Genomic DNA, 16,126 nt, shown 5'->3' with positions numbered 1-16,126 from the left:
TAGATAATTGGGAATTAAAAAATTTGACGGAGTGCTTCTATTTTAACCGGCGCCGCTTTTTTAACCTTTTAAGGCACTCGTTCAGCTGTCCAGGAAACACACCGACCAATTACATGTGTTGTAAATCATATCACGTGACGCTACGCAGCCAATCAAATGTGTGTATGCCGATAAGCATTGCGGCTTGAGCGAGATACACACAGACGGCAGAGACTGGACGAGAGGCCAAACAGTCGGAATAGTACGTGAGCCATTCTTCCTACGGGCAGTTTAAAACCAGTGTCTCATACATTCAGAGACCGTCACGATTATTAAAATTGGCAATGTGAAGCCACACTGTGAGACAAAGCACAACACTTTTGAGCAAACGTACCCACTCACATCTGAAATGAAGACACATAAAAATAAACTTAAGAGCCCAATATGATCAGAATCCTAACACATTAATTCAGTATGTGATGACCCTCCTCCCATACGCTAGGTGTCCCTGTGTCTTTTGGTTGTCTGTTGCAGGTGCTGATTGGAGGGTCGTCAGCTGGATGAGCCACACCTGTGTCTCTCCCCTTAAAGGCCTTCACTTGGCAGCCTCGCTCTCTGGAAGGAAGAGCCTTGGTGTTACTGGCTGAATACAGTTGCTTCAGTTTATGTTTGAGTGCTGTTTACATTGGTTTACTTAAAAATAAATTGATTCCTTTTAGCAGTTGTCTCCCTGTTTTGTCTCAGTCTCTGAGCCTGGCTGTGACAACTGTCCAACAGAGATGATAACAGAGAGGGAATCAGGCTGAAACAAGTGGTTTCAATAACAACAGATGAAGTCCCTGCACACACATTCCTCTTTTTAGGAGATGAGAAGAATATAATATCAAGGATTTTCTGGGTGACGTCACTTAACACCTGAATGAACTGAATTGAATGCTGCAGGACAATTCAGTTCAATTAATTTTTCTGAAATGAAGTACTTTGTTTTAAGATGTTTTTCAAAATCAAAAGCTTTCTGTCATGCAATGCAAAGTCATTTTTAATTCCAGCCCTTATTGTAATTGAAATGAGAGAACATTTATTTATTATATTATTTATAATTCATTCAGTTCAATTTGAAAACTGACGATGAATATTGTTAAGATATAATTCAATTGAACTTTCTTTGTTTGATTTGACAGTCAGACACATAGGACTAAATCATGTGCAAGTTAGACATTATTGTGCTGTTCCGGACCTTTGCATGAGGAAATTCTCTCTAACTGGACCTCGTTGAATATTTATTTAATACCCTTGGACTAGACTTAGACTACACAGTGCACATAGACCATAATGTAACATCGTACATCCCTTAATGCCACAGGCCGGAACGTGTATTGGTATTAGTTCTCTATATAGTCAGCAGAGGGTACTGTTGTGCATAATATAACAACAGTGGTCCCAAGCTATATCTTTCCTCCCTGCCTCTCTCTCTCTCTCTCTCTCTCTCTCTCTCTCTCTCTATCTCTCTCTCTCTCTCTCTATCTCTCTCTCTCTGTCCCACTAACTGCTTCCCATTTAGGTCAAGTTCCAGATACAAAATCAAAGGGTTTATACACAAACAACAACAAAAAGTTTTGAAATTGATGCTTTGGAGGTCATTTCGTCATGAATTTAAGAAGCTTTTACAATAAATAAGGTAAATACATGGATTTCGAGATAATTGCCTGTTTGTTGTGCTCCACAATAGTCCTTATTACTGGAGGCAAGTCGCCTCCAGCTTAGTGATTCTAATAGCTGCAAGGAAACAACTAAAGGTCCTGGGATTGTTGTAGGTGCATCCCGATGGAAAGATAATAACCCCCTAACTTCAGATGAACCTTCAGAGTGTAGCCTCAAGGCTAAAGAGCCAAATCTCTCCAAACAGATCCAGTCAGAGATAGCATAGTTTTATTTAAGTGGAAAAGGGAGTGCTGGGCATGCTCTCTCTCTTCCTGTCTCTCTCTGACAGATAATCTCTTCTGTTACCTGACATGGGTTAGGTAACACTTTGGATGTTGCCAGATTTGTCTCGATCACCTTTGTTATCTACAGGAAGCCTTTGTCTGATCACAATCTTTGTATAAACAAAATGCTTCTTCCTCCTAATCCTTCTCGTCTTGTGTGGTTGGATTTTTTTTTCTTTGTTAAACGTCTGTAGCAAATTATACAGAGTCAGAGGGAAACAAAATTTAAAACATTTAATTTGCAGTCCTTCATAACCGCAGTTCAGAGTTTCCCTGAGCTGCATATCTTTGAATAGTGGGAGGAAACCCAGAGTGTGGAAGACAATGCAAACTCCAGGTATACTATATGTTATTCAAAGACAGATTCACACAGGTTTTCAGGTAATAGTCATGAAAATAAAACAATACAGTATGATAACACATTGTAAGGCATTTTATAATGACTTACGACGTTGCAAGGATGATGCACTGTAATTCCAATTGTTGTAATACATTATAAGAGTAATGCGACCCTGTGTGTTTGTGACTGTGTTCTGGCCTTAATTAACAAAACTGCTGCCATGGCCTACATTTCATTACAAGTACAGTGTCCAGACACACACAAGCACAGAATCAGAGTACCCCAGTGCCCACAGCTTATACCAACTATAAATCAAATACAGAGAGGTGGTTGACATGGAGGAAACCCCCTTTTCCTCTCCATACCCACCTCTCCTTCTGGCTCACTCCCTCTCTTTCTCACAGCATTTTTCTATGACAGCACCAAAAACATAGATGCCCTCCCTCTGCCCTACTTTCAACTCTATTTCTCTCTCTCTCCTCTCACACTCTTCTTTACTCCTCCCTCACTCTCTCTTAAGGGGAGTGCCCAAGGATTATGACAATGGTGATTTTTGTTTTGGGCATCTGTGTCTACTTGACTTGTTGAGAAATGACTAAAGTGGAAGGGATTTTTAAAATTCTAACCTGTGGGGTGGTGGTGTTGCATCAATCGCACAGTAAAAGGGTTTCAAATAAACTGCAGGAGATGGCTCAGCCCAGGAAACTAAACTTGATAGAAAATAGAAAAAATAGTGTTTGTTTTCGCAACAAACAACTCAAATTTACTTGTATTGCCCAATATCAGATAGACCTGTAATGACCTAATGCTTGATTTTAGAACCCTGACTGGGCATCTCAGGAGGAAGAAAGAAGAAGAAAACTGTGTAGAGAGGAGACATACAAAGAATAGCCAGAGACAAACCCACACAGAAGTACAGACTCTGCAGTGTGCCGCAGCCTTATGGAGCATTTAAGCCTTTTCAGCTCATTATTTTGTTGGCCCACAACTTTATGGTTTTGAGTCAGCGCTCTCATCAACCTTGTTTCAAGCGGGATCAAGTTGTCCTCATATTATTTCTTTAAAAAAATGTCTATACGTGTCCTGCCCACGACAAATTTAGCAACTAGCTGGTGAACGCATTCAGCTGCTAGAGAGCACGATATTTCTCTCAGTAGTTGGTAAAGACCAAAAGAAACAGAGAGAGAGATGAGATTGTATTGGACTTACATTCATCTGGTGGGCAGAAACTCAACTTAAAAAAAAGCTAATGCTGGCCCTTGACCGCCGGATGTGTAAATAAATAGACACCTGCTCCGTGACCTTGCGCCAGAGTGGCCAAAAAATGTATTAATGCCGGTTTAACAATTTCTAAGCTAGCAACTGACTTGGTCTGAGGTAAACCTAGCTAAGCCTGCACTGTACTACTTGTTCTGCATTGTGTAGATAGAGATGCAGTTTGTTGAAAGACAAAACTTTGTCAGGGTATAATGAACATATCGTGCCCAGTGGAAGTCTTCAGGCAAAGAAACATGGTTGAAGGGATTAAGTTCCCTTCCTGATCTTGTTTTGCCGTCGTAAAAACATATCTAGACTTGTTAAGTTTCACACCACCCTGGTAAGATCGAATTCACTCAAACTGACACCTGAAAAGAATGACTCAAATGAATGGAAATCAGGACTCGTGCCACAGCTGAGATGCTGACATGACTCACATTTGTTTATTGTTATTTCATTTACATTGTGAAAATCACCTGTTTATTCGTGCTTTTAACCATAACAATATGTAATGCAGGACACTGTAATGGATAGACGGAGCAGACTCTGTTCATACCTTTAGTCCTTAATACAGATTTACTAAATTGGGCTTTTGACGTCACATATATTTTTTCTTCAAAAGTAAAGTAAATGTTTTTAATACAAAAAAGTGCAGTTTGTCAGCATGTAATCCTATGAAACATAATACAAAATATAAAGGTCATGGACTTAGGGTAGAGTAATAAAATGACACATTTATACTGCTTATTAATACAGTCTTCCAGCAATGCTGTATTGTAAAGCCAATAAATAAAACAAACAATACTGTACATGGGTCACACAATTCATGTGTTCTTTCCTGAAACTTGAGGATTTCACATTGCTTTTGTGACAGAAGACAACATTGTAGCACCGCTGAGTATGAAAGTCAGTTCACACAGCCTCGACCTATCTCAGAATAGCTCTCATGTATGTACTGTATGTATGATGCATTTCATTTTGCTCTTTCCTTTTTCTTTTATATGACAACACAAAGCTTCTTGCTATTGTCCAGCTATCGAGGAAGCCCACTTTGATGATTCCCTGTCTGTTTTTGATTAAGCTGTTGAGTAAAATGATGTTTTCTTACTTGCTTCTTTGAAACATCCCTTTTTATTATCAGACCCCAGATTTCCAAATTGATCAAGAATTGCAGTGCAGACCCGGGTGTATCGCATGTTGTTGCGTGGCGGTGCCTGAAAGGTCCTCAACCGTTTTTTCATTGCTGGCCTATCATCATCGGCCTGTGGTTGACCGGGAGATGTCGGGTGTCCTGGGTACAGATCTGTGCAAATACATACAGTATATAAACAAACCTGGGATTTTTCAGGTTTTCAGTTTCTTTTGGATACGTCAGGCCTATGCTTTAATCAAGATTCCCATTTCGCTAGTTTAATTCTCTCCTTTATATGTACTGTTCCGATCACTTCCCTGTGGAGTGGATCAAGTTCTTGCATCCAGATGTCCGGCATCACAGGGAGAAGAAAGGGCACTGCAACTGTCTGGCACTTCCATTGAAGTGTCATTTGTTTTCAGTGCCCGCCACACGCTTAAAGCAAAAACAATGTCTTTTCAAGCATGAATGCCAAATATAGTCTTTTGTCTATCTAACTACCTATCAGTCTGTGTCACAGACATAGTCCCTCCGTATGATTAAAGGTTTGAATTTGAACATGATTGACAGCACTGCTTTCCATAGAACTTGTGGTTGCAGACTCCATGCTGGGGCACCAGGTAACACCAGTTGAAGTAATCCCTACATGCAACGTCTGGGGGAAAAAAAGGGGAAAACAAAAACTTATGAAAGCTTGTTTCTATTTTGACAGGATATTGTGATGACTCTGTTCCGACTACAGATTACAAGAGTTTGTATACAAGCATCAAACTAGTACTATAATCTGTTAGCGCTTCGGTACCTTTCTTTTCAGGTTGCGGGCAGAAGTTCGTGTTGCAGGCCTGGGACATTGAGGGTTTAAGATGGAGGGCACAGCCAGGAGAAGGCTTCCCTTGGACCAGACATTGAACTGTCCTGGCCTGCACTCCTCCTCCACACGTCACTGTGCACTATGGAGTACAAAGAAACAAAACCTTGATAACAAATAGCATGCATGTCATGAGCCACGTATAGCACATTCAAATTCCTCCTCTCTTGTCAATCAACAAGTGTTGATTCACTTACAAAATGACTATTAACAAAAGCAGTAACTCATAAAACACATAGCTATAAAATGTATAGCTGTGTTCACTACATGGTTCAGCAAAGTAATCCCCCTTTAAGTTAACGTACCTGAGACCAAGGAGATGAGTGCCACTCTGCTTGAGGCGGAGGTTGAGGGAGGGGTTGAGGTGGATGGGTGAGGTGATGCATGCTCCATCGGTGGACTGGTGGGGTAGTGCGGACGGGGCACTCAGCCAGGATGCAGGGCTTCTGGAGCTCTACTGAGGGCTTGGGGACGTGGTGGCACTTCTTGGCAGCGAGCTCTCTGTACTTTCCTGCAGTGTCCTGTATTATGGAAACCCAAAACAATATTCATGTAAGCCAGAATATTCCACTGTGTAACATAACATTCTCAAGAAAACTATTATTTGCAATTAAATCTATAGCACTGTATGTATTACATACATATAGTACTAATGTATAAAGTTACTAATTTAATAATTAGGAATCAATGTTTTGCCATGTTTCAGTGAACATTTTTACACATGTAATACACACCTTCTCTGCACACTTGATGAAGCGTGCCTGATAGCCATGACTACATGTTGCTGAACACTGGACAATCAAAGAAGGAAAGAAACAGAAGAAATAACACATTTACACACTGCATTACTCATGACGTATTCATTTTAGTTATATATGTTTTTGTCATCAATCTTCATGACTAAACTTGAATTTACCTCCTGCCACGTGGAGACAAACCATTGGACTTTGCGTTGTTTCTGGCAGCGTTTGATGAAACAGGATTCTTGACTGGCGGGTTTCGACAGGCCAGCGCACAGACTGTCTGCCAGCGTGTGTGTCCGGGCCCCTGGGTCGGTGCTCGTACACAGCACCGTCCTCTTCCTCAAGCCGCTGCCACACTTACGAGAACACTGCCAAATAAACAGAAACATGACAATGATCACATTTGATATCCTTAAATGCTTTAAGCTGTAACTGAAGTGAACTGGACACCATTTGTGGTAGGTAGTTAAAGATATTTGGGCTAAATGACAGTTGAAAAAAAGTTTATTAGGGAGACAAGTCACCACACACAATGTATAGGAACTGGACGTGGAACAAAAAAACGGGAGGTCTCAGTGGACTCATTCATACTTTAAAGCCACTGAGATCACTGTCATAAAATGTGGTGAAGCCATCAAGGCGTGGGTTCACTTAACAACAGTGTGTCGAGCTCTTGAGGCTAAATGGCAAGTGTGCAACTTTGAAGTGTGTTTTTCCTGCTTTGGATAAGAACTGCAGCAGTATGCCTTTACTGACTTACATCAAGCACATTGGAAAATCTTAGACTCTTACATGACGTGGTTGATCACTTTCACACATGCTTACCTGTGACCATGGCCCAGTGGTCCAGACCGGTGGACAGCTGTGTGTGTTGCAGGCTTGCCTCCTGGCTGGAGTGGGCTGAGCACAGTGGGAGTCGGCCAGGGCGTCTCCGTTGGTCTGGCTGGTTCTCTGGACACACTGGACCTGTCGCATCTGCTCCCCTCCTCCGCAGCTCCGACCGCACCCCCCCCACTCTCCTACAGACCAGCTGGGACAACACAACACAAGGTCGAGAGTCAACATGCAGAGCTCCTCAATCACTTATTCAGACAGGCCTGTGGGAATTCACAAATGACATGATAACTGTACAACGATAGCAATTGCGGGAGACTCCCTGTGACATACTCAAGCGACTTCTCTTCTTCGGTGGCCTCTGCAGCTTGATCTTCTTCAGAAACAACATAGAAGGGACTGTAAAACCCCAAATTATTATTCATATATCTTTGAGTTTGTTGTAGTGTTGCAGGCCTAAGTCTTTCACATGGGTTCATGGCAGACTGGCTTCAGAGCAATTCAGAACAGCCGAAACACCAGGCTTTTAAACTGTAACTTAAACCCTCAGCCCTCATCACTACTAAAACTAAACATCATCACATATTTCTTTCATAATTACCGCCATTCGTAATGTACACTCCTAACAAATGCATATGTTGGCACAAAAAGGTGGCCCTCTCTACATAAATTCAGCATTCTTGATAATGATTCATCTGAGACACACAATCCTCTGACTCTGGTGAGTGCTCGGTTAAGGACAGTATAGTTTATGTTATTTTTAAGTCATTTTTTTCCCAAAGCTGCGTGGAGGCAGATCACATGTCTAAGCGCTTAATCCCCGAGCCTCCGATTCCTTCTCTCTTCCTCGGAGCTTCATTGCATCTATCCTAAGTGAACCCAAACTCAAGGTGCAGGCAGCTCAATCCCTCATCACACACACTCTGTCAACCTCTATCTAACTTCACACCAATGTACCCACCCAGCCTCCTAAGATCAAACCATCCAGAAACATTGCTGTCAGCACAAAGAGTTGTGTATATTAACAGTCTAAACTTTATTTGTGGCAATTTGGTGCATTATTTGCTTGGAATGTTGTATAAGGCGGATGAGTAGAGTTTAGCTCTAAAGGGCATTATACATGCACTATGGAATCTAAATAAATACGGATGGAGAAATTCCATCTGGTTTTATATATGTTATGACTTGTCAGGAGGAAGAGACACGCTGTCGTATCATCAAAGGATGACTTGAGGGAGGATGAGCGGAATGTAGAGATGAAAATCTACAATGCTTTAAACATTTAACCGAGCAATCAACACAAACATGAAACATATTTAACACGATGACATGATGTGTATTGGCCCTTGGCGCAGAAATAGGAACTAAATCCCTGTGGAGTTATTGAATACATAAATAAATGGAAGCAGATGACCAACTAAAGTCACAGCAATTTTTAGAGCCACCTCGTGTCTTTCTAGAGCGGAGACATATTTGGACTCATTACGCTTGCATTGTTGGCTTCCAGAGAGAGGAAACTCAATACACCTTAATTTGTAGTTCTTCATTAATATTTCAATACTTAAACTGTACAGGATCTCTGTGATGTAACAGACATGCTTGTAGTGGTTAGCCGATATCTTTATTCAGGTTTATTATGGAATTTACCTACTTGCTACAGTATGACATCATACTTAAGTGCTTATTTTGGCTTTCTTACATCGCATCTCAGATATCAGTTTCTGCACAGAGAAGTAAAATATAGTCATCTCTCGAAGGTTTTAATGTGGTAGGCGATAAAGCTGATATATTATAGCTTTAATTATCACAGAAGGACATTTACTTATATCATGGATTTATTACCTCACTGGCATGGCCATTGGTATACTGATTAATGCCATAGCAAGTTATAAACCACCCTTGTGATCTTTGCCTTGGCTGTTATTTGAAAGTGGGGGATGTCGGAGGATGAGTAAGCATCACACTCTCTGGACAGAGGGGATCAGATGTCCAGCGGACAGAGTGTCAGATCGCCTCTGTGGTCTAAACGACGCTGTCTAGATGCTCACCGGAGGCATTAAATAGCTTCTGACCCGTGTTTATGGCTGTGCCACTGTGTGCGTGTTTGAGCTTTCAAGTGTACATGACAGTGCGTGGGTGTTTCTCTGCTTATGTCAGTGTACGTCCACACTGTGAGAGAGAATGATATCATGCTCTAAATGTGAGCGGGCATTGGAGACCTTTTTTTTTCCCCATGGTGTAATGTCAGTTTCAGTCCAACTTACTGGGTGCAGACACAGCAAAATAAAATAACTGCAGGGCCTCAGAATAGAATGAGCTGCAGAGATGGACGGGTGACCACAGATAACTTGTCTAGTCTGGCCTGCGTGTTTTGGTCGGTCCAGCACATGTTTCTTCTCTTCTCACAGTTTAATGCGCGAGGAGGGCCTGAAAACTGTAAGAAACCGGTACACTTTGAAAAACTTGGCCACATGCTTGGTGAAAAAAAAGAGAAACATAATATGCACATATACGAGGACAATATGTTACAGTTTAGTTCAACAGAAATGTTTGATACTGTACCAGGCATTTCAAAAAAAGGTACAACTGAAATCAGTTCTGGTTGAAAGCTATGAAATTGAACTCTAATATTGTAGGATACACAAATCAATGTGATCATCTGATCCCAAACACCACAGCAACACTGTAACTATATTATTTGCATGTTATGAATGCTTCATGTGTAATCGGAAACCTTTATTCACCACACACTGCTGCAAATAACTGCAATCAGAGTGTGGCAAAGAATGGAAATAAAGCCTGGAGGCCTCGACTGCAACCAATCGGAAAATTACTTAATATTATTACTGTGCAAATTTTCTGCTGTAACATAAGAGCTCTCCTGCTTTTAAGGTTTCATTTTTTGTCTGAATATCTGAAGTCTGGCAGTATATGTTGCTACAAAGCTTGATGGGTCCTGAACCCACAAAAAATTTACAAATTTCTGATAATATTGGCATAAAATGCTAAAAAAAAGAATGTAATACATATCCGGATATTTAATCACCTTGGCAACTCCACATTTATTCGAGATAAAATGATGCCATTCATAGATTATCTGACAGTTGTGTAATCATCAGTTCCCACATAAATATATAATGTACTCAAACACTAAAAATCTGCCACATATTACAAAATTAAAAAACACGTTAACAGCACAGTAGCTCTGTTAGTGTCTTCTTCACATGCTTCCACTCACACACATACATAAGCTTGTGTGTTCACACAAGCACACTTAAGCAGCCCCAGCTGTAGATAGTGAAGGAGATAGGAGACAAGTGTTAACAGTTGTGGGATGACTTTACAGTCACCATTATCAGTGCTTTCTCAGAATGAGTGTAAACACACAAATCCATTAGGGAGTAAATGCAGACTCGGGTGGTGTGTGTGTGTGACTTTGTAAGTTGTGGAACAGGAGAAGGTAAAGAGAGAGAAAAGAAAGCGAAGGGGGAGAAGAAATATCAGAGATAAGCATCAACATCTTAGCTTAATTATAGGTGACTTTTAAAAGATGCAGTGAGACAGACAGACAGACACGCAGACGGAGTGTGTATGTTTGTTATAAAGCCCCACAAATCCCTGCTGAGAGATTGGAAGTGCTGCGACCCAAACACAACAAAGTTGAATGACAGCTATCCTTGGCTGGCTGCTTGGTGTGCGTTTGTGTGTGTGTGTGTGTGTGTGTGTGGAAGGACAGGGTTGGACAGGTCACAAAGAAAAAAGAGACGTTACATCAAAGTGTCCAGGTCATTAGGGTTATGTTTACAGCTGAGCCAGAATAGGTCTTACATCCAAGCTCTGTGCAGTGTGTGGGTGTGTGTGTGTGTGTGTGGGTGGTTGGGTGAGAGGTGGGACAAAAAGATCTCACAACTGACCTCAAATGCTTCACCTATGCCTCTGTGTGTGAAAGAGAGACAGAGGGAGACAGAGTCAGACAGTGGGACAGACAGAAACTGAGGGGGGTAAAAGGACAGAGACAATTGGTGTGTGTTTGTAGCGGTTGAGAGGAAATGAAGCATCTGTTGTACCTACAGTATATCTTGAGAGATGAGTAAGCAGTTAAGTACTGACTGAAACATATGGAAGGGAAACAGTCACGGTCTCTGGCTACCAGATAATGACAGCGTGACTGTAAATGTGAAGATAAAGCTTGAATTGTTTGGCCTCTCTGCATAAACCCACAAACACAGTGAGCAAGAGTCTCCCGATATTCTCCTTGATGGATGCCCTCTTCTCTCCTGAAATGTTTTGTTTCCGACTGCTCTACAATCCATTTACCAATAGGAGCGTAATTCAATTTTCCAATGTAAGCGTGGCACAGAAACATAATACACTACATAAATTGGGTTCACATACATATATATGTATAGAGTTATATTTCCATTTGTGTTATCTGATTTCTACAAGTCTATAATCGACAAACCTAGTTAAGATCATTCAGTGAGTCTTGTTTCAATATACTGACATTTGTAGAGTGCATAAAATGAGCTCTATATTACATTTTGTGGTGAAATATTATCTTTTACTGAACTTTTGGTTCCAAAACTTTTTCCGTCATGACCATTATTGGAGGTAGAAAAAAATGTCATGCTCCCCAATGACGAGTAAATTGATTGTCAATAAATAACAATACTGGGGAATCTGGTAACAAAAAGAGCCAGGATATGGTTTCTGTTGCTTACAGTAAGTGCAAAATGCCAGTTTGGAAGTTTTTACTGACAATTTATTGAGAGTTTCTTTATAATTTGGATTTAACTGCCATGGTTGCTTGATGGGCATCACTAGTTTATAACAAACAAAAGCAAATAATAAAACGGTAACGTGTTGCAAATTCAAAAAACGTGACACAGAAAGCCAACACAAACACATTAACAGCTAACACGCTGCACATACAGAAACGATGCAAGGTCAAAACCAATGAAACACGACATAAAAATGCACAATGTCAACACAATGGAAGTTCTCCAGGCCTGTAGGAGGGGGAATGGCTTGGTTTTTGAACTGGAAGAGAGAGAAAGACCCTGACCAGAAAGTGTGTTTATTTTTGAGCTGAAAGAAAGGTGGAGTAAAGAGGCGAGTTACGCATTCTTTTCTACATTTGGCTTCTTTTATAAAAGCTACTTAAATCTGTTGTTCTTTTATCATACTGTAAAAGACCCAGTTGACAGTCTGAAGCTTCCTATAAGCTTTATACATTACATTATAAAGCAACTAAAATATCATGTTGTCTTCTAAAAGAATCCATGGTAACCCAATAGTTAATAAGCTAAACTGTAGGTGGAGTTTAGTGGTAGCCATCCTAACATAACATTTGGTGATCTCTTTCATCCAAAGTGCCTGACAACTCTCTGAGTGCAGACATTTCTAGCCTGGGTGGGAATAATCTGTAAAACTGGCATGAGTGCTCTCTGCTCACAGTACCAGTTTGTTTTTCTTGAATACAACAGTCAAACAAAGCAGTAATGACTGCATAACATACTGCACATTAGTACACATGATGACAAAATGAACCACAACCATTTACAATTTACAATTACTTAAAATGTCTGACCTTACAAAGCTCTGGAGAAACATGATCTCCATTTCTGATGATTTATTTACATATATATATATATACTGTATAATATATATTTTTTCTTTTCTTTTTTTTTCTGTCAACACGATCGCTACTTTATGTCAGTGAATATGAGACAGCTCTGCGGTCATCACGCAGGATTTTCCTAGGATACCTGCTCCAAAACGGAGACAGACACAAAATGAGCAAGAAGGAAAAATAAGGCGCTGACACTGCTGTACAGAGGATAGAAATCCCCTTTAGAGCAGCTGTTAGTTCCTATAAAACATGAGATGGATGGCAATAACTGGGATTCCATGATTTCAGTGCTGATCATATAATATTGGTGCCATGCAAAATACTGTGTTTTTTCAGCAGGATTCGGGACACCACCAAGGGAATGCAGAATAAGGAAGAGATGACTTCACACGGAAGACGGGAGGTTTCAAAGAAAAGCATCCAGAACAGAAGATAAGGAGATATGTGCACCGGTGTTACTGTAATGTGTTATTTTGTAGTTTTAGACTTTGTACTGCAGTGTTCATTGGGTGGGGTGTAATAGAGAAAAATGTTCCTTGGAAGTCTTGATGAAAGGGTGAGAGATTTTGGGTGTGAGTGAACTTCATAGTAACCAAACACCAGCACTGTTCTTCTCCTGCCCTGCCCCGTCTTCTTCTTGTGTGTGTGTGTGTGTGTGTGTATATATGTGTAGCAGCTCTGCTCAATCTGCTCTTGGCAACATTTTGACAGCAACAACAAAGTCATACACTTCATATGCATGACAAAAACTGTAGTGCAAATTCAACAAAACCTGCATCATAGAATCTATTAACACTTAACATTTGATGCTATTTGCTCTTCCTCTTTATCTGTTTCTGTCCAGGGATTTTGTATCTCATTGCTACTCAAACGCCGGAAACAACTACATCATATTACATCACGGGCATTTACCAAACACTGTTATAAAAAGCAGCTCACAACAATAGAGGCACTGGTGTCCAGGGGCAAAGATGAAACAAGGCCTTGTTGTGGCTGTCTCTGGCTTTGCCTTCTAATATCGAGAACTATTGAGACTTCTAAAATATTTTGAAAGGCTTGACTCAGCCACAACATAACTAAAGTGTTTTAACATGCAGGGGACAAAGTCGCAATTGGACACACAACAACTGAATTTTTCTGGACATGCACAGGCAACACTGACCAAGATGAGGTCAGCGTCTCAGCCTAACCACTCTCTGCTTGTAAATCAAAGCACAACTTGTCAACAGTGTCCACTTCATTTTCAAGAATCTGGCTGATATTTCAGACTATAGCGTAGAGCGTATGAGGGAACACTCAGAATAGCGGCACAGAGGAATTGACGCCCCAACAGCAGCTGTCAAAAGCCTCTAGATTAATGTTCTTGTTATTCCTTTGGAGACAGGCATCTACTATACTCTGTAACTCTCCTCTCTCTGTGTAGTGGCTGTCCTGATAGATACACATACTCTCTTTTGGTTGAAGCCTACTTACCACTATGTTTTGTTAGTTCGGCTAATAATTGCGGACAGTGACGGAAGTTATAAGCCAATACCAGAGGTAATATATTGAATTATTTTATAAAAAGTGTAGAATAATTGACTGTTTGCTCCTCTCGAACATTGTCCAATTATAACTTCGCAACTGCAACTAGGAGGTCGGTGTCTTTTTCTAGCCTCTTCAAAACAAAAAATGGAATATGTTTGTCTCCTCTAACGTAAGCTGCAATAGCAACCTAACACAGCGTTAACTTGACTTAAAAAAAAAAAATCCCATTTTCATCAACAACATCTCCTCTCTCTTTAACGCCGATGTTATCCCAAGAGTGTCTTTCACTGAATTGTTTCCTGGCCAAGGCTTTACCCTTCGTGACACTGTCCAGAGCAGCACATACGAGGGAGGGACATTTCCCCAGTGTGTGTCTTGAATGCGTGTCTGTGTTCATACATGTCCTGCCTGTCAACGCACGCACCACTCCCTATGATGTCCGCAGCATCGGACCACGTTGACTGATCTTTGATCCTCTGCCTTGGCTCTGTGTGTCAGGGGAATAGACAGTGATCGAACCAACTACGCTGAGCCAAGATCCCACAGAACCTCACCCTGAAACCACAATAGCGCTCAAACTCTCTCTCTCTCTGTCTGGTATCATCAGACATCATGGAAAATGTGTTAGTGCCACTCTAAGCAATGGCAATGACATTTTACAAATGCGAGAAAAGCCCTCTTGGCCACAACATCCTGGATGGGAACCTCAAAATATGATGACGCTTCCTACTTTGGTTCCCAACTGCAAATCTATCTTGTTTCTGGTGCTCTCTTGCGGGAAGAGAATGTTGAGGATCACTAGTTTTGGAGGAACCAACATGCACCCATCACTCCAGTGAAGCAGTTCATTTTGCATAAAGCACTGCTTCTTAAACTACATTCAAAAGTGATGTCTCTGGTAGGTCTTTATGTGGCCAGATAACTGGCAATTGTGTTATGAGCTTGGGTCCCACAGTGATGCTACATGTGAAAAGGTTTACAAGTCCTTGGCCTGCTGAGTTAAACAAACACAGAAGCTAACCCTTCCTGACAGTTGGTGAGGTATCATGCTGAACTGGATGAAGACACAAAGAGAATATCCCGTGAAACTTCCCCTTTTTCCCCGTGTCTCTCACACATGTTGAAGCCAAAATGCAAGTTATTTGTTCATGACATGAGAGGAAATTGTCGTCATCATCATAGAACAGGTGCTCTGCTGGGCTGGGAAAGGGTGGAGGAGACAGCCAGCGCTGCCTGGCACCCCTCATTCGCTCTATTATGAGGAGATGGTGTGGGAAGTTTGGAAGAGTTGACTCAACCAATAAACAGCTTATTTTGACAACGCATGTCAAGAAATTACAGAACAGATGTGTAGGTGTTGTAGACCAATAACACATGGCGGTCAGGAGGAGTGAGCAAGGAGGAAGGTGAAAAGGACAGAAGGTAGGAAGACAAAGGACTGGATGAGAGATGCAGAAAGAAAATACACAGACTAAAAGGATATTAAGACTAAGTAAAGAGAAAATCTAAAATACAGTCCACAAGAAAATCTCTTCACAAACGTGAGCTTGACAACTGTATCAACCTATTTGGCTGGTGGCCCCTAAAGCTGCCTCCTCAAGTTCCAAACATGAACATGCATGCACAGAATGTCGAGCAGTAACAGCCAACAATGTATCTGGCTGTCACATAGCCTACAGTCCACAAAATAGCCCTTACAGGCTACGCCAATTTAACAATTGAATCATTGACATACCCCAAAGTCTAGAAGTCTGGATGGGCCAACTATTCTGTATTTTTCCATCCAAAAGTATGAGGAAAATATGAGGAAATGTCTGCACCTTTCGAAT

General features: G+C 41.1%; 1 protein-coding gene across 1 annotated transcript in view; it reads right to left on the bottom strand.

The window, feature by feature from the left end:
- Positions 1-4,544: 4,544 nt before the first annotated feature.
- The window catches only part of adamts16 (ADAM metallopeptidase with thrombospondin type 1 motif, 16), a 48,758-nt gene continuing 37,176 nt past the window's right edge, over positions 4,545-16,126 (bottom strand). Inside the window, exons 19-24 of the mRNA XM_031875332.1 lie at positions 7,130-7,334; positions 6,478-6,672; positions 6,296-6,352; positions 5,867-6,082; positions 5,496-5,643; positions 4,545-5,348 (exon numbers count right to left, since the gene is read on the bottom strand). Of these exons, the coding sequence (XP_031731192.1) occupies positions 5,233-5,348; positions 5,496-5,643; positions 5,867-6,082; positions 6,296-6,352; positions 6,478-6,672; positions 7,130-7,334 (937 nt within the window). The 3' untranslated portion in view covers positions 4,545-5,232. The remainder of the gene's footprint in view (positions 5,349-5,495; positions 5,644-5,866; positions 6,083-6,295; positions 6,353-6,477; positions 6,673-7,129; positions 7,335-16,126) is intronic.

This window comes from Anarrhichthys ocellatus, unplaced genomic scaffold (assembly GCF_004355925.1).
Source record: "Anarrhichthys ocellatus isolate YVR2014 unplaced genomic scaffold, GSC_Weel_1.0 scaffold89, whole genome shotgun sequence".
In the NCBI taxonomy this organism is placed as follows: Eukaryota; Metazoa; Chordata; class Actinopteri; order Perciformes; family Anarhichadidae; genus Anarrhichthys; species Anarrhichthys ocellatus.
The sequence above is the reverse complement of the archived record's forward strand: the minus strand, read 5'-3'. Positions and strand labels throughout refer to the sequence as shown.